Consider the following 18,696-nt stretch of genomic DNA (forward strand, 5'->3'; position numbering starts at 1 on the left):
ACACAAGGTAAAACATTTTATTTCAGAAGCATTCCTGCCTGGAGATCATTAAGACTGCACATGATTAAGAATGACCAGTACACACCCAAAAAAAAAAAAAAAAAAAAACCCGAGAAAGTTTAGCATAAGTATAAATATTTCCGTAAAATAAAGGCCCAGAGTTAATACCGGTACTGAAAAAGATCAGTAGTTACGATACCACACAGTGCATTTAAAATCATGTTCAATCATACATGTCTAAACTTCATATCAAAAAGTGTAGATACAAGTGCAATTGCTGATTAAAATATAACATGTAGGCCTAGTTTCACAGAAAGGGCTTAGATTTGGACAGGATTGGGCCTTAGTTATGTTAGAACATTTAATTAGCTAATATAAACGTACCTTTAAAAAAATATTACTCGTGTGTATTTTGAGACAAAACAATGCCACTTATATATTTTAAAGATATCTCAGTGCACGTTGCTTTCAATGAAGACAGCTTGCATTGTAGTTTGGGCCTAGGCTTAAGCCTGGTCTGTGACATTGGGCATTAAAGTGCACTCTGTTAATTATAAAAAAGTCATAAAAAATGTATGCAATTTATACAATTTAAAAAATGCATTTGACAAAAATGATGTATTGGTGGAAATGGCCTATATTTAATGGGAGGGGGACACAACATATATTTTAAAATAACAATTATGTATGAAATTTGAATAGCGTATAGAGGCTATTTAATGGATTTCCTACCCTTGAAGATTGTTCCTCCCTCCCACCAAAAAGTGTGCATGTGTGTATGCTTGGATGTTTCAGTAAAATAGAAAGTGTCTGTTGGACAGTCTCACAGGTCAAACTGCCTTCAAAGTACAGGACAGTGATGAATTAAATAGTTCACTGAGGTGTCTGTGAATGAGGTGTCTGTGAATGAGGATTCACGAGAAATAAGAAACATTTGAGAACAAAAACTGCTGCAGAATCTCCCGTGAGGGGGCTAACGGAGAGGGTTGGAACAACTGTACAGTCTATAACATAATGCTTGAGCAAGTGCTCCAAATGAGCTTTCTATTATTGTCCAATAGAGGTTATGCAACAGCTCCTTATATTCATGTCACACAGGATATATTCTTGCCATGTTATACAATTGACAATACAACCAATGGTTGTACAATGTCAAGATAGTTGTACAATGATACAATGATGATAGTCAAGATAGTTGTACAGTGTCAATACAACCAATTGTTGTACAATGTTGTACCTGTCAAGATAGTTTCTACAAATTATTTAAAAAGTACATGACACTCCATTTATTATCAGTGAATCTGATTTTACAGGTGCAACGGCAGTCAAATTCATTAACGGCCTTGCCCTGGCATGCAAGGAAGGCATGCATTAGGCACATGGCAGACAAGTACTATATATAGCCTCAAACATATAAATACATAAGGTTGAAACCACAAAATAGTTTGGTGACAGAAGTTATGTAGGATTGAAGGCAAGATTTTCAGTGAGTAACTAAAATTTCAGTCTGCTCCGGCTTTAAAATACTTGGTATATAGTGTTATGGTATGTTTTGTCATTTTTCTAAACTTGACAGCAGAAGTTACTATCCACTGTTGTTCTTTGGAAAAGAGCAGCCTGGACATTCTTCTTAATAAGTCCTTTTTGTGGTTCTTCAACAACAAAAAATTGATTTATGGGTTTCGTGAAACATGAGGGTGAGTCTATAATGAAAAAAAAAAAATATATATTTTGGGGTGAACTATCATTTTAAGACCTTTTCAGTTATTGCTTGATCTTCCAGGCCAAGAAAACAGCAGACAGAGCAATCCCAGCAGCTGTAGCAGCAGCAATGAATTGGAAGTTGTTTAACCTGAATAACTTTGCACAGCCCTCTTCTCTCAGCTCTGGCTGTTGAATAGTTGCTGGCCTAGCATTAGATTCTTGCTCTTGGTAGTTGATGTTGGCTGACTTCTTCTCTGAATCATGCCCAGATGGATCACTGGGAGGAACTACATTTTCTGTGCCACTATGGTTCAGGGTATGCTGGTCTCGGCTACGTTGCAGCATGCTTGGTGGCTGACCATTCAGATTTTCAGCAGGTGGCTCCTCAGAAAACCGGATTACGTTGACCAGTGTCCGACTATCACAGAAAGATTCGTAGTGGTCTTCCTCTGGCTGGTTGGGTGTTGAAGGAGCAGCAATGTAATTTAAGGACTGAGAGGCAGAATCAAGGGAGGTATAGGGAGTGGAGGTCTGCTCTGCAAGACTAGGAGACCGTCGAGGTTCTGTGGAACACTCTGTTTCTCTGCTGATCTCCAAATCTCCTGAAACAACTGAGCAAGGCTCTTCTGGGACGTCAGGAAGAGTCTCTGCTCTGTTCTGCTGGGGTTCTGGATGCTGAAGGATGCCAGGTTTGCTGAAATATTCCTGGTCGATGGAAGAGGGAGAGTCATCAGTAGGTGCAGATGATGTTGCCTGACCTGTTCTAGTCGAATTTGTTTGGCCATTCAAAACTGGTAATCCAGCAGTGTTGTCCCTCTGAACATGCTGCAGAGAAAACAGGCACAGGATACAACAGATTAACCATTGAAAAACTGAGAAAGGCCTACTGAGGAAGTTTTTTATATAATGGAATCATTGCGATCACAACTTGTAATAATTGCTTTAATGAGCTCATTTTTTCTGCCGAAATGAACACATGATGTTAGCTAACTACATGATTTGTTTCATCTTATAACTGTACATTCTCACTTATGGACATTACCTAGGCACACATTTTACATCTGATAAAAGATTACTCTAAATCAAATCAGGGGTGGGCAACGTTGGTCCAGGAGGGCCACTATCCTGCAGAGTTTAGCTCCAACCCTAAAAAAAAACCCTCACCTGATTGCAGCCTTAAGCCTAGTTCACACTACATGATTTTAAGCCCCGATTTGCAAATCGTTAAGCTCACCGACAGGTCAGGGTGTTATCGCGTGCAAATCGCTGGGGATTAGCAGACGATGAACGTTCGCCAATCCGTTTGTATGAACAACATGACATCATGACTTTTGCGTAAACATATACGCCACTTTCGAGTCAGGTGGCGTGTCATCTCTACGCATTTTGAGCTATCCGCATGTATGCGTATATGTCTACGCCATTAACGTCCGCGTCATTCCGCGTGTCTGTACACCCAGTCATAAATGCCATTAACCCCAGTGATGGTTAAGTTTAGGGATGGGGTTGAGGTAAGTCATACCTTTTTTTTATACCTAGGATGGTAAGGGAACAGTCATAAATGCCATTAACCCCAGACTCCAGTGACGGGTAGGTTTAGGGACGGGGTTGAGGTAAGTCATATATTTATATAACATTAAGTCGCTGAAAGGCGATTATGCGTCTTGATAGCACGCCAAAAATGGAAATACGAATTGGCGTGTCATACACACGCTACTTCATGAGATCAGTCTGGTATGAAAGAGCCAACAACGCATCAAAGATGCTCGCAGACGTGTCGCCGAGCCCAGAAAAACATCTAGCATGCTAGATATCTAGAGCTGTCGCACGACTCGCTACAGCCAATCAGAATATGGCATGAGTTGAGGTCACCGGTTAAATCAAATTTTTTTCTGTTTTTGCGGGGGGTTTTTTCTCAGAGCAAATCATCGCGCAAACAGTTTGCAGCATTGTTTCTGTCTGACGTCCATATGCGCGGGTTGTGTTCTTCGTCGTCTTCGCTGGGTTTTGGCGCACGTGCTGTTTCGCGTCATTTCCGGTTCGTTTTATCGCGTGATTTTTCGTGACAAAACGTGGTTTGTAGACAAGATAGAATCGTTGGGTGACAGAGTTGTTGTCAGCTTGTGTAGTGCGTTACCTCCTGTTGCGGATCAATCACGTTGTGTCGTGTGGTGTGAACAGCTCAACAACTTGAACACTCCTGATTTCACAGAGAGCAAGTCATGTAGAACCGCATAGTTCAGCCCGACGTTTTAAAATCATGAACTAGGCATTAGTGATCCTGAAGACATTGATTAGCTTGTTCAGGTGTGTTTGATTAGGGTTGGAACTAAACTCTGCAGGATAGTGGCCCTCCAAGACCAACGTTCCTCACTCCTGCTCTAAATTGTAATGTAGATTTTTGTTAAAGCTGCTTTGAAATAATATTTATTGTGAAAAGTGCTATACAAATACTTGTAAACTGAATTGAAAACAAACTTGCTATATCATAGCTTTTAGCGAAGAACAACAGTGGAGTGCTTTGGTTTGAGCATTACCTCGTTTGCAGTTGGGTCAGAGATCTCTTCAGGCCCCTCCTCTCTCAATGGGAGATTAGTTTCTTGGACAGGGACATTCACAGATGTGTTGGTGTCCTTGACTGCGATTGCCACCTGGATCTTCTCTGACATCTGAGAACTCTGGGAGGTGGTGCAAGGCTGTGTAATTTGACTTTGAGAGGTGTTTGAGGAGGATGCTTGAGCACTTGAGGTGGAGAGGAGAGTTTCACCAGTTGATGAGGAGTTGGTGGTTTGTTCTGTTAAAGCCAAGCCATCTGGAGTATCTAAAACAGGCGTTTTGTTCACAGCAGGCCCTGTGTGGGTTGGGACTTTGGAGACTGAGACTTCAGCAGGGGGAGGTGTTTGGGAAGGAGCAACAACCAGAGGTGCATTTTCAGCTGGGCATACTGGTTCAAGAGAAGGTGCTGGAACCGGAGTAGGAAATTTTTGCACTTGCTGTGTCTCTGGAACTTCGAGAACAGGAGCAGGAGCAGGAGATGGTTCTGGTGCTGCCATGTTGGAAAGGGTAGCTGAATGTGCTGGGACGTCCCCTGCGGGTGGAATCAGCAAAGAAGAAGTGGTCGCTGGGACAGTATGAATTGTTGCTGTGATTACGGTTGCTGGGGCACCAGCTGGAGAATGAGAAGGAGCTGGAGTAGGTGCAGGTCTGGGCACAGGAGCAGCAGAAGCTGCATTATATATAGACAAAACAAACAAAAAAAGGCATTCATAAATCATGTCCCACCTTTTCAAAATTAACTTTGAACACAAGCATGATAGCTCTTACCTGTGATTCCTCTGATCGTGTCATAAGCAGTTCTCATCTCAGCGGCCAGTTCCTTATGTTCACAGTTCTCCAGGGCAGTGATGAACTCCTCTGGCCAGTTATCTCGTCTGCGTAGATTGTCCAGAAGTGTCTGCACAGCAGTGTAGTTTCCAGAAGTTTCTTTCTTGGCTTCGATCTCTTCCTGCAAAAACAATTTAGCTAACTGAGCTTTTCACTCTTGCATATCTGGTTATAGTGGCAATGTTATGTGTGGTTAATGTGATCTGACTTACCCTATCAGTGAGTGTGAGGCATGGCAGGTGAGGTAAGATAGCTCTCACATTGACCGTTGATGAAAAGCGAGCCAAATTTGGCCTGATCGCTTTGTTATAAAATTGGTCACGTGTCAATGCCATTTTTGCACTTTGAAAGAAAGAGTGATAGAAAAAGAGTTTTATTTAGTAATTTATTGTCATCAATTACACTAACTAAAAACACATACTTGAATATAAGTACCTGTTTTAAACAGTAAAAATCAACAGCCTCTTCTTTGTTTCCTTGAATCTGGACTCCAAATTAGCCCTGGGAAAAGAAATAGATTTTTTTTTTTATTCATTCAAATCTTTGTGGTGAAACCCTTAAAAAAATTAATGTGAAGGTTACCTGTGAATTGGCTTAAATTATCATCAGCTAGGCAGAGTATAATCTACTGACAATGCGAGAAATATAATCCACCATGAATGGCACTTCTGAAACTAAAAGTGAAAGTGAAATTGGTGTATATTGAGAATTTTAGGGAAATCCTTAAGTTTCCATTTGGCCTTCATTAAAAAAAGGCTTTCAAACAGAACAGAAAAATGAAAACTCATTTGACATAACTGCAATCTTAAACCAGAAATAAATGTTTTTGAAATGTAGAGTAGATGTGATGAATGTAAAGCAGATCATTTTTGCAACATTTACTCATCAGAACAGGGGATGTCCCTGAATGCCCCCATATTTGTCCAAACTCACAGGAGTACAACATTATTCACTATATTGGGATGCCAGGGCCACACCATGCCCCACCCGACCAGTTAACCTACCCTTAAAGAAAACTTTTGCTGATAATTTACTCACCCCCATGTCATCCAAGATGTCCATGTCTTTCTTTCTTCAGTCGAAAAGAAATTAAAGGGTAACTAAACCCCTGGTCAGAGCCTGACTCCACCCACTAGCAATATTTGAAAAATGCTGAAAAAATGGGCAGACCCCAGCGGGGCTAGGGGGCGTGCACCTGAGACCCGCCGTGAGTGACAGCTGCTGTCAGACTCTAAAATAGAGCGAGACTGGAGTGACTCAAGTAGCTGCCTTTGCAACAGAGCGGCCATTTGAAGTCGAGGACTTTTCTCCCTCACCTTCACCTTCACCTGAAGTGGATGAGGGTGAATTGTATGTAGACACAGGGCCAAATCCATTCGAGCTGCTGGCTCAAACTGCGGTCTTAACTCCCGCATCGCGACCGGCATCTGATGAGTTATGTCGTCGAGTTGATCTCAATAGCGCACGCTGGCATATATTCATATTGATATTATGCCGCTATATGAAAAAATATGAAAAAATCCAGCAAAATGCACCGGCTCGTTTGTCGACCCCAGAGGATTAACTAACTAGATGCTATTATATGCTATCCTGATCGTTTTCAATACTCATAAATCCAACTCCTGACTCGCTACAGTAGTTTTGACGGAACCAGATGCTTTTATACCAGGGGCTGCCAAGGGCGTGGTGAGCTCGCACCAAGGGTGTGACAAGAGTGCGTCTGAGAGTTCGCTACGTCAGCAAGTACCCCTACTGCAGGAGCTTTCCGTTTAACCTGAAGAGGGCAGCACTCAGACGTTTTTACACCATATATTTGAAAATCAAAACACTTTATACTCAATTGTCAAAAAATTTACTCGAATCAATGAACAGCATTTATTAAGCTCCATTCTTACAGATCATTAACTAAAAAAAGTTGTTTTGGTGTTTAGTTACCCTTTAAGGTTTTTGAAGAAAACATTCCAGGATTTTTCTCCATATAATGGACTTAAATGGACCCCAAATGGTTTGGGAGTCCCAAACCCCACCCACCCCTTAATATTAAAATAAATTATTTGATGTTCTTGATGTGGATGTTTAAAGTATTTCTAAATTGTGCCATCATGTAAAGAGTACATATCTATTGTATGTTATTTTGGGACAGACAGATCAGATCATCTACCTCATTTAATATGACAGTTAAACAATATCTGTGGTAAGCTTCTGAGCACATGTACAGTATACCTGTAAATAATTTCCATTTGTTAAACATTTTACCATTTAAACATTTAAATAATTTGCACTTAAAATGGTCATTAGTAGGCATATTATCTAGAACTGCACAACAAAGTGACCTTGAAATGGATGAATAATTTAGTATTTCTGTTTGGTAGAGAGCACAAAACTGATGTGACCTGGACATTACCCAGCTAGTGGAAAAATTAATGATCTCCAAACATCAAAGCATAAACTATTGCTGTTCAAACAAATGAGCCCACAAATACAATCCTACATTAGACAAGATTGCCAAAGCAGACAAAGTCACACAAGCATCACCTGCATCTGTGACACATGGCAATATTCAGTGTGATATGTTTACGCTTTACGCATCTAGTTTTCAATTCTCCTTATAGCCAAAAGGAGCATTCAAGCAGTCAGGTTCAATCGACAGAATAACGGTGAAGTGGTCATCAGAGACTTTGGTCTGTTTGCACTTAAACAGCTCAGCAATTATAATCTGTTGTCAGATTCAATGACAGTGCAGCTCGGCACTGGCAGGTTAATCCACAGTTCATGTCCCTCAAAGGTCAAACATGAAATGTTTTTTACTGGAACAGAGCCATGTGTAGGCCTATCTGTCATCTTGTATGATAACAGGGACATGAGGGTCCATTCAATCTTCCAATAAAGACACACTAAACTAGACAAGCATGTGCTGTCCTTCCTCGGAGCTAATGTGCAGCCATCCAGATTCAAGACTATTCACAGTTTTTAATAAATTATTATACGGTTTAAAGCACGAGGTTGAGGTCACAATGACAGACTTTTTAATTGGCTTCTGTTCAAGGAAACTGGCAAACCTACTCTCATGAAGAATGTCCTCTAAACGACCGTATCGTTTTCCTGTAAAGTTTTGAAGAAACCTTGTCAAGTACTTTGAGGTCACCAGGAAGCACCTACATGTCTTGATATCCAGTATACCACACTTTAATGCAGATATGCTACATTGTGCCTGACTTAGAACAACAAAGAACAAACCTTTGAATCCCGAGCAACCATTCTAAACAAGCAAATATGCAAACTAATTAGATAACATGCAATGTAAATCGATTTTACGGGGAAACATACCAAACGCGCATAAAATTATAACATTTTGAGTTTATGCGACGGGTAATGTTATTGCAATCCGGCTGTAAGGAGAACCCTTAGCATAACTGGTGCGAGACAACGAGAGCTTTATGCATTTTACACATGAAACACAAGTAGGCCTACAGTATCCTATAAATAACGCACATAATAACTAACATTCCTGAAATGTAAAGTTTATATGAACGACTTACCCTTTAGAGGAAGGTCAGTCTATCAATTCTTTCGCAGACTGAGGCACTTTCGATATGCACGTCTTCGTTCCAGCATTTAAGGCACAACCCTCCCCTGTCATCACACGATGTTTGTCTTTTTCATTGGATCTCCGAACTGTGTTTCAACTTGTTACAATACGCCACTAAATTCTCGTATTTCCGTGTTGCTAAAATGATTTTGGAATATTATTGGAATGGGTCGACTTTTAAAACCTTATTTGTGGGCAGGTGGCAGGTGTGGTGATCTGAGGGGACAAAACTATGGTCGAAATTCGAAAGAAAACTAAAATGATGCCTGGTCAGATAGACTTTGAAATGCATGATTACATATTTTAATTATACAGCTCTTAAAGGTATGGTAGCTGTAAAAGCTGATAAAGATGCCACTGACTGATAACTCTCCGAGGGAACGACATGAACGTGATAATACTTCCAGTTATGGGTCTAAGTCCCTCAAACCAAAGTTTTTGTGGCCCGGGTGATATTGTCACCAACAAAAATATATATTATTATTAAATGTGGTCGTACAGCTTGAGTGCACTCACTGCGCAGACGCGCGTTTTCAGACATGCGCGTTTATGCTTGCACTGTCTATGCTCACTGCAGAGTCAAATGACGACCAGCTCCTCCTCTTTGGAGCTCCAATGGGGTGGGATTAGTCCTGCTCCTGCTAGTTGTGGATAGGGTTAGGGTGTGGTGGGATATTTTAGCTCCATCCATGATTAGATCTATGGATTAGACCCAAATTTGTGAAAGTGAGTGCCATACTTTGTTTTAGACCACACCCATGAAAACACCAATGTACTCTCGTTTGCGCTTATGTGCTGAACCTTTATTGAAGTTGTATGGAATTAATGAGGAGAAAAAGAATCAAAGAACTTTCATGCTGCTTCTTCATGTCTCACTTGAAAATGTATGCACTGTTAACTTAGTTAAAATAAGTTCATATTGCTCTGTTGGCATTACTATTTTTTTAGTTTTTAGGAGATTTTTGAGTTTTTATTACTTTCTGTTATATACCTGGAAATCAATGCAACTAATTTACATGCAAAAGTTGTTTTTACGTTAAAAATAATTTACGTTTAAAGCAAGGCAAGGCAAGTTTATTTATATAGCACATTTCATACACAGTTGCAATTCAAAGTGTTTTACATGGAAGAAATTAAAATAATCAAAAGAAGTCAGAATAAGTAAAACAGTTTAGAATAAAAAAAATCATAATAATAAAAATAAAATACAGTGTCAAAAATAAAATGAAGTACAGTAACAGTCGGACGAACAGTGGCACAGTGCTCATTCAGTAAATGCAATCATTATAAATAAAAACAGTTAAGAGTAAAAATAAAATAAAATACAGTAATACCCCTATCTGAGATGGAAGGGATTGAGTTGGTTTACGGTGCTACTGGGCCTCCAGCCCAGGGACTTCTTATACTCTCAGCAGTAACTTACTTCTTCACTCGCCTCATTGGAGTGAAGACTCTCCCGCTCTCCATCAAAATCTCTTCCAGTATACCCCTATCTGAGATGGAAGAGATTGAGTTGGTTTACGGTGCAACTGGACCTCTAGCCCAGTTATTTTTGTGCAGCGACAAGGTCGAACCAAGGGGGTAATCCACCAGCCGGAAACTGAAGTCTCTCTCTGGGCCGCCATTGGCTAACAAGCCTTCACCTGCTGTTAGCATTCCATTAACTCCAATTCATTTTGGCGTCACTTTGACCTCGAATAACTTTACACCTGAGGCGTTTAAAGACTCCATTTGTCCATTGTATATTTCTGTAGAAACACAACAATGTATAAAAGGCTCCATTACCTTGTATCTTATGTTATGACCCCGCAGAAGCAGTTTTTGTAAAAATAGGCTAAAGAATGCGTCATAACACACAACTATCTGTCTGTCGCACAGTAGACAAGTGACTAAACAGACAGAAGTAGAAGCTCGTGCGCAATCGGGGGCACGTGGTGCATAAAGTCAAGAGAGAAGCCCATCGAGAGTTGTAGTTGCTCCTGCTGCTGCTCATGGACAGCTAATATCACGATCTTTGTCTCTGCAAGATTCAGCAAGATAATTGTAAAATTGATTAATTGTAAAAGTTACCTCAACAGTTTTTTGAGTCCAGGAACACATAGGTCAAAAACGATCAAACTGATAAAATATAAGAGCGCGCTGTCAAAGCAAAGCAGGGCCGTAAAGACGCTGCTCAACCCATATTCTCCAGCAGGGGGCGTTCACCTCCACATGTGACTGAGTGAGTGTAGCAAACAGACTCGATGCATGCTATCCTCACGTTTGATGTGTGCATACCAAGTTAATTTATGTACTTCAGTCAATTTATTATGTTGGTTGATATTTATTACGTTGGTTGGTTTTCCATTTCTTTCCTCCATCTTGTCTCTATCCACCTGAATTCCCACGCTGACTGGTTCTTTCACCCTCTTCACATGGTCATCGCTATTATACTATAGAAAATCCATTAATAATAATATGAGAATGTCTCCTGAGGCTACAGCCACCAACTCTAAGTATGTGTCTACAAATGGGCCACTTAAGGTAGAATGCTGTGTACTAATGTAACAAATGTGCTTATGTTTAGCTAAAACAAACAAGGAAAATAACCTACTTAAATATTGTATAACAGTTCCTTTTCATACTCAAAATCTAAAGTAAATGCATTGTGTAGTGAATAAATATTTGCTGTAATATCTGCTGTAAATACTGTTGGCATGAATATCCGTACTAATATTTTCAAAAGTAGTGGCATGTTCTCAAGAAATATATGTAATACACATAGAGACTTGGCATAAACCAACAACAACAACAAAATCTGCAAAGCTACTATAGGTTATAGATTAGCTGTACAAAATAATTTCAGTTAAGGTCCCATCTAACTGAAGAGCTTCTAATTACACATATACAGTACAAATGCATTTGCATGTATTACAAACACATTTGTGGTGATTATTCATTGCTGGCATATTGTATGTCACAGTATAGTTCACTCCTTAAAGAGTAACTGAGTGTATTTTGTATAGGCTTTTAACTGAAAGAACTGTAACCTTTTAAAAGCACCTCTTGCAAAAAGCACCTAAAGGTAATCATCCATTCGGCACTAATAGAGCCTACACTAAACAGCATCCAATGTGAGCTCTTGACTGATAATACAGCATGCTCACATGGTTTTTGTTGGCCACAGTCTTTCCTTTCATCTTTTTTCATCACATATTTTGATACATATAGGTCCTACAGTGTATACCTGTATAGTCTCTGCTGAATAATCCAGCATTGTGGGTCACCAGCATAAGGTTTTGCATGCTGGGACCAGCATGAGAAGCTATGTTTCTGGTACCAAGGTACACCAGCTCAGTTTTTGCTTGAGAACAGGTTGACTGATCCACTAGTTAGACCAGCACTATACCCCTAACCAGCCTGGGCATGGAATTAATGCTGGTTTATGCTGGATTTTTTTTTTATCATGGTAAAAACAGAGCAATGCATGCAAGCAAATATAATATTTCTGTTAAACATTTTCCAACAAATCACGTTGGACGTTCTGAAATGTTAGCCAACATACTAAGTTGCATTTGGAATTAACCAACAACGGGAATAAACGACATTATCGTAATTTGTAAATCATTTTTTTTATTGTTTACATATTTTAAATATTTCGGAGTCAGAACATATGATATATTAATTAAACATACAACCACAAAGAAAACAGAAGATGACTAATGACAATAAGATTCATTACTTCAACTATCCAGGGTTAGTCAATACATGCATTAGTCAATACATGACTGCACAGTTTATTTTCCAAGGTGTCTAAAAATATTACTAGACTTCTGTCATCACTTTTAATAAATTATATTGAATTATATATTGAATTATATTATTAATGTTCCAACGACCAACGTAAGATGGAATCCGAATGACCATTTGGCAGCTGGTTTGTTGATGATTTACCAGTTTGGACCAGCTAATGCCTATATAGATACAGTGACCGTCTTAAACTGGAATTTCCAACAGGGGAACGAATGAGCCCAAGGGTCAGAGTTGAACATTACTTTGATTCAGTCGTTCCCATGGTAACGGGTCACTTTCCTCCATTACTGTGGTGTTTCGCCGTTCGCTCCAAAAATGCTCCAGGTCTGGGAGAGTTTGACAGAATGCATCTGAACGCCTTTCTGTTATGGTCACACATCCCCGCTCATCCAACACCTTCATAACCATTGAGCGCATCTCATTTCCGTTGCCCTCAATTTTCAGCCTGTGTTTAGCACCTCGACAAGCCAACAGCGAACACAGATTGCTAAGACTTTCTCTGAGCGGCACATGCATGGTGAGAAGGATGGCGGGAAAGAACATGCTGCTCAAGTAAATGCACACCTGGGCGAAAATCAGCAAACCGGCTGAAGGTTTGCAGCTTTCGCCAGAACTATGACGCATCCACACCCAACAGGCCCATTCAGGAAGCATCATGAGCGTGTTCATGGCGATGACACTTAAATACATCAAGGAATTCTCATACTGGCGTGAAAGAAAAACCTCCTCGTCGTTACTCGGTTTGATGAGGAAGATGGTCCTGATGTGGGACACAGCAGAGAGGATGATGGGAAGAACATAGATACCCAATGGTAGCATCTTACTGAACACTCGCATAGCATCTCGGGTGTGAAAGGTTAACTCAGAGACACACAGACTGATATTTCCCTCTTTCTTTAACCTGGAAAAAACGATATCAGGAGCTGGAAAGACGAGTGCAACCGTCCATATGAGCACTAAGGTGATCACGACGTTCTTTTGACGGAAATTCGACTGGTCCTCGGGATGGGTGGAAAAGTCATGGCGTGCTTGACTCGTCGCAAACAGTGTGAAAGCTTTGACCGCCAAACAACTATGCTGGATCCACTCTGAAGTTCTGCAAGCCAGTGGTCCGAGTGTCCAAGAACGGTTGTAGTATGTGAGAGCGCGCGCAGGAGCGCACAGAGAGAGTATCAACAAGTCGGTCGCGCTCAAGTTGGCGAGCATGATATATGCCTCAGATGCACTCCGGCAGGCAAAAATGTACATTAGTATCACAAGCACCAAAAAATTCCCGCCGATCCCAAGACCACTGATTGTGCTGAGAATAGCCGGTACGATTACTTTAGTATCTTCACCTTCTAATTGCTGAATGCCACCATTGAAGCTCACAAATGTGCCGTTTGCTGCCATGTCCGATGCCAGACGTAATCCAGTGGGAACTACTCTGCTGTGGATGCACCTTTTAGTGCGCGCGCTTGGCTGCACAAAACGATATTTTAAGAGATGCCATTCACTGTCGTCCAGCATCAAGGTCATAGCTGTAGGGAAACACAAACCCAGATTTGCCTGTTGTCTGTTGGATACATACTAATGGCGTTTCCCTTTTCTCACCAGTGCAGCTTGAATGAAGAAGACAATCCCAAAAAATCTTAGGCTATACTTTTTGTGTATTGTGTTTTTACTGTGCAAATGGTGACTGATCATAAATACAAAATACTAAATATTTGAGAAGACAACCATTCAGATTATCAAAACATTGACCATAGCCTAATGAATTATGAATAAATTGAGGTTTACAGTGGAGTCTGACAACTTATAGGATTTGGGGGAAACTATTTTAAGTAAAATAAAATCCTGTCTGTTATTATTATATTTATAGCCTATAGATAGGCCTATAGCATCTCCTGTGACTTACCACTGAACTTTTCTTACATACATTCTTATGTTTATTCTGGCTGTATGGCATCTTGTGGCCCTGCAGTCACTCTTTCAGACCTGCGTTTACAATTCAGGGCCAGTGTACTCTCTTCTTGACAATGCCCTTGGCTTTTCTTTTGCAATTTCTAACAACAAAGAAAGAGTAAAAATGTTTGCTTAATGTGCACAAAGACAGCCGGCCCGGGGAAGTTATTTTTTATCCCGCTTGGAGAATTTCTCTGACGTTCAAAGTAATGTTTTTACTTGAGGGACCAGCTTTTATAAGATTCTACAAAAACACACAATCTATGGCTTTTCTCTCCGATGTTAGTCAGTGCTTTTAGACGTGTATGTAATTGCCCCTGGGGCATTACAATTCTCTTAATAACCCTCTTTGACACAAACAACGTGAAAAATCAGGGGAGTATATGCAATGGAATGAATTTCAGCAGGAGAGTTTTCTTATGTATTTGGAAAACAGCAAAATATGATCTCTGAGACAAACAGATCAAACTTCCCATTCATCTATCCATTCTCCAAAATTCTGGCCATATGCAGTGGGTAGTGTGGATGGAGCATATTCTAGAATATTGGTCCATAGGCAGGAAAACACCCAGGTATAAATGAACTTTCATTTTTTCAATATAAAATATATTTTTTAGCGTTAACAAACTAAAAAACAAAACAAAAAAACAAAAAAAAAAACAAAAAACCACCCACTGGAAGAGCTATGTTTTTTGGCTTCTTGATTCGGCTTCTTAGCTAAATGTCACAACCTTTATGCCATTTTTTATTAAAAACATGAAATTAGCATTAGAATTAGCAAAAAACATTAGCATTCTCATATTAACTTAGTTTCTCAAAAGCACTTGTCTTACTTTAACCGGTGATCTCTAGGGATTGAACTTCCATTTTGCTAATTTGCTTAGTGTTTATATAATGCTACTATCCCAAACTTGAATCTTTAATGATGTTTACAATTACGAAAATAGTTACTTCATTCAGGGTTTGCATAAAATAAATCTGGAGTGCCATAGGACAGAATAGTATTACTTTTTCTTTTTTTATTGTCAATAGAATCAAGAAGTTAAACAATAATTTAAAACATTAAGTGTATTATTATTATTTGTAATTATTACATTTATTAGATTTTACATTTCATAATGTTCTCTAAACAATGAACAATTAAATGAAGATAAAATTAATTATTTTTCAAATAAAATATCACATTTATCCACAACTTATCCAACTTATTTTTTGTGGCCTAGCTAATACTGACAATTTTGCAACCAACAAGTTGAATTACACAAAAACATAAAATAATTTGGAAATGTTTAAAATTTCTACAGCACTCTTAGAAGAAATGGTTTTATTTAGAACCAGAAATGGTTCCATCCCCCACTTCATACAGTATATGGAACTCTAAAATGGTTCTATGTAGAACCATTTGTTTGGTTTAAGGTTCTATTGGCCAAGTATGGAACCCTTTTTTAAGAGTGTATAGAACCTTTTAAGGGGTTCCAAATACGTAGCGCTGATAGACCCTTTAAGGTTATATATAGAACCATTTCAAAGAGAGAAATTTGTAATACATATAGTTATCCTGAAGAGGGAGGCAGAGTCCATAAAAGCCAAATGCCATAGCGGTATAAGAGGCTACAATATGACGTAATTAGAATTACATTTGAGGCTTAATATTTTAATATTGCATGTGAAATGATTTTGAAGAGCTAATGAAGGAGTCATCGTTTTCTGACTCGGGTTCCTTTTAGTGTTAATATGATGGTTCTGAGTCAAATTGTTTCACGTGTAAGGTTTTTCCTTTTCTAGGAACAAATATTCAGTGGAGCCAGTTGCATAGCCATGTTAAAACTGTGTATTAAGTAGCCTACTAGTATGACTTACTCCTTTAGAAAGTCATTCTTAAATCTTAATTTTTGGTAAGACTCAAATTAGACCAATACGTTTTTATGTCTTAAAGACAAAGAAATGTAATGACTAAGACTATAATATTAGTGATGTATGCAACCAGACCCAGAAGTAGCAAGACAGTTGTCTATTTAAATTTGGCAAGAGAAGTTCCACTTTAAAAAGGATGTCAAGCTCAAGCACATTTTCTTCATTGGCATAATTTAAAACCCCCCTTTTGGAACCTTTATTTCCAAGAGGCCTATTCTGCAGGACTCTGCAGGAACTGAGTTTGACACAAGGCTTTAAAAACTTTCCTCACACAATTGCAGAGTAATTGTGACACAAAGTGGGACGCCATAAGCGCGGAAATGGCACATTTTTTATCTTGATCCACACGCATATACTTTTATGCACAGCAGGACCCGCGCGCTAATCTCCGCGGTTATCTGGTGGTGTATAATAAAACGCGCTTATCCCGCGCGCTGGCCGCAGGCCGGGCTTTCTCACACAAATAAGCTACTCAGCACATAACCCGGACGTTAGGTAGACTTAAAAATAAAAATCGACTGAAATTAAAAAAAGGAGAAAAGTTAAATGAAATGAGGAGTTCAATTGGGAAGAGATGAAGAATAAATAGAAGTCATTGCAGATAACGCATACACTATTTTGCTCACCTATTTAACATTCATTGAATTGAATAATCCGACCTTATTATCGTAAATAGCCTTCATATTTACTATGAATATGCTAATGCATGTTTGCTGGAAGCAGTCTGTGGCGTAATAATTTTTTCATCAATATAGGCCTATGCATAGGCTATCTCCTCTATATCCCAACATCGGCTGGCCGCAGCTCTACGGAGAAACTGATTTATAAGGAGGGGAGTATCCTTTGTCTTCAACCATCTTCTGATTGCCTCTGTTCTAGCTATTTCTAGCTGCTCGCCCGAGGCCAGGCAAGTTACATTTCAATCAGTAGATTCATTGGAAAGTCATTACCCGAAACTAGACGCTGAAAGGCATGACGTCATTAGCCGAACTCAGCGCTCATTAATTGGCTGTCACTTTGCATACGAACGGCAGCGCTCGGGCCCACGGCCAAACGCCGGTTTTATCTTTTTCTTTTACGGAAAAATAATAGACAATTTATCATTAATCTAAAGCTAGAAATATTAACAAGTTAAATGTCATTTCCTACGCTCAGTTGTGGTAATCCTCTCCTTTGCTTTCTGCCCTCAAGCGCTCTGCAAGCGTTTCCTGAAACTCTTTGAATATTCTCTGATTGTTGCTTTACACTTCTCCTATATAAAACTGAGGCCCTTCTGTGAACCATTGGCACTGTATATGGTAACTAATCTTGACAATTTGTGTTACTATTTTATTTTTCCTCCCATATTACTGTAAAATACACTCAACTTTCAGAAATATGCTCTCAAGCTCAAGCCCTTAAACTTTATTAATTATTGCTTGTTTATTTACACAATGCAAGCAAATGAGCAGGATGCCAACAGCTGCCTAAAATGATAGAAATTGAGGGATAAAATTCAGGTTCAGTGGTCAGAGACTTTTTCCCAGTCCTCTCAATGGCAAAAAGTGTCCAAATAAACCTGAATGCACCCCTAGAAATTTTCCATTGCAAAGTGAGTTTACGTGTTTACAGGGTGTCAATTTGTATATATCTTTTAAGCACAAAACATCACATTGCTAATACTTAAGCTTGGTTTTCCTAACAAAAAAAATCACGTCCTAGATAATGTCGCATTAAGGCCTGGATGTCATCCGAAAGGTAAATCCATATAGAGAAAATTTGGTTGTTTTTACCATTACTCAATTCGCTAAATGTGTTTCAAACAGCTCATTTCAAGGGCTCTGGCCTCCAGACTGAGTAGTGATGTTCACTTCCTTGTGGAATTTAAATGAGCTTTTGTTAATTAAAATGATTTTACAAAAGACTTGGTTAGAAATTTAGAAACATCTTGATTAGAAAAATGGAAAAACATATTTCTTAATAAATTTACACATTACACAAAATCCAATGACATCTCAAAAACCCATAGAAAACAAAGTAGTGAAACAAGTCTTTACTTCTATGGTCACTTAATTGTGAGATATTTTATCCAATTGTCCACTGTATATATTATGGACAACATGATTTTTGTTCAGAGGTACACTATGTAGATTTTGACCCTCAAGCAGTTAAAAATAAAACTGCATGCATTTTGCGGAAGAACATTGCTTTGGGTGTGCTTAACTGTGGATGAATATTTTTCTTTCTCATAACTAAAAAAGAGAAGAGATTATCCTACTGCTCATCAAACATTCACTATAAGAGATATAACCAGTTTAGATGGAAAGGATCTCAAGCTGACTATCTGAAGACGTTACAATAGCTTTACTCATTAATGCACGGTACTTCCT

The 18,696-nt window shown here is 39.1% G+C and overlaps 2 protein-coding genes across 4 annotated transcripts; both read right to left on the reverse strand.

Annotated features, from left to right (window-relative positions):
- Positions 1-3: 3 nt before the first annotated feature.
- Positions 4-9,084, reverse strand: mavs (mitochondrial antiviral signaling protein). 3 transcript variants are annotated; one of them, XM_039672708.2, is made up of 7 exons: positions 8,628-9,083; positions 5,671-5,762; positions 5,524-5,589; positions 5,301-5,430; positions 5,029-5,209; positions 4,242-4,939; positions 4-2,529 (listed from the first exon to the last, which is right to left on the reverse strand). In XM_039672708.2, exons 4-7 carry the CDS (start codon positions 5,421-5,423, stop codon positions 1,765-1,767), a joined length of 1,767 nt encoding a protein of 588 aa, XP_039528642.2. In that variant the 5' UTR covers positions 5,424-5,430; positions 5,524-5,589; positions 5,671-5,762; positions 8,628-9,083; the 3' UTR covers positions 4-1,764. The 3 variants fall into 3 exon arrangements, with proteins under 3 accessions (XP_039528642.2, XP_039528644.2, XP_039528641.2); XM_039672710.2 differs by lacking the exon at positions 5,671-5,762 and having other exon boundaries at positions 4,242-4,930; positions 8,628-9,084; XM_039672707.2 differs by lacking the exon at positions 5,671-5,762.
- Positions 9,085-12,694: 3,610 nt separating this feature from the next.
- Positions 12,695-13,861, reverse strand: LOC120479634 (G protein-coupled receptor 151 protein). The gene has a single exon (XM_039672313.2). The coding sequence runs from the start codon at positions 13,859-13,861 to the stop codon at positions 12,695-12,697; it is 1,167 nt and encodes a 388-aa protein (XP_039528247.2).
- Positions 13,862-18,696: the final 4,835 nt, after the last annotated feature.

Source organism: Pimephales promelas, chromosome 11 (assembly GCF_988280905.1).
Source record: "Pimephales promelas chromosome 11, fPimPro1.hap1.1, whole genome shotgun sequence".
Lineage (NCBI taxonomy): Eukaryota > Metazoa > Chordata > Actinopteri > Cypriniformes > Leuciscidae > Pimephales > Pimephales promelas.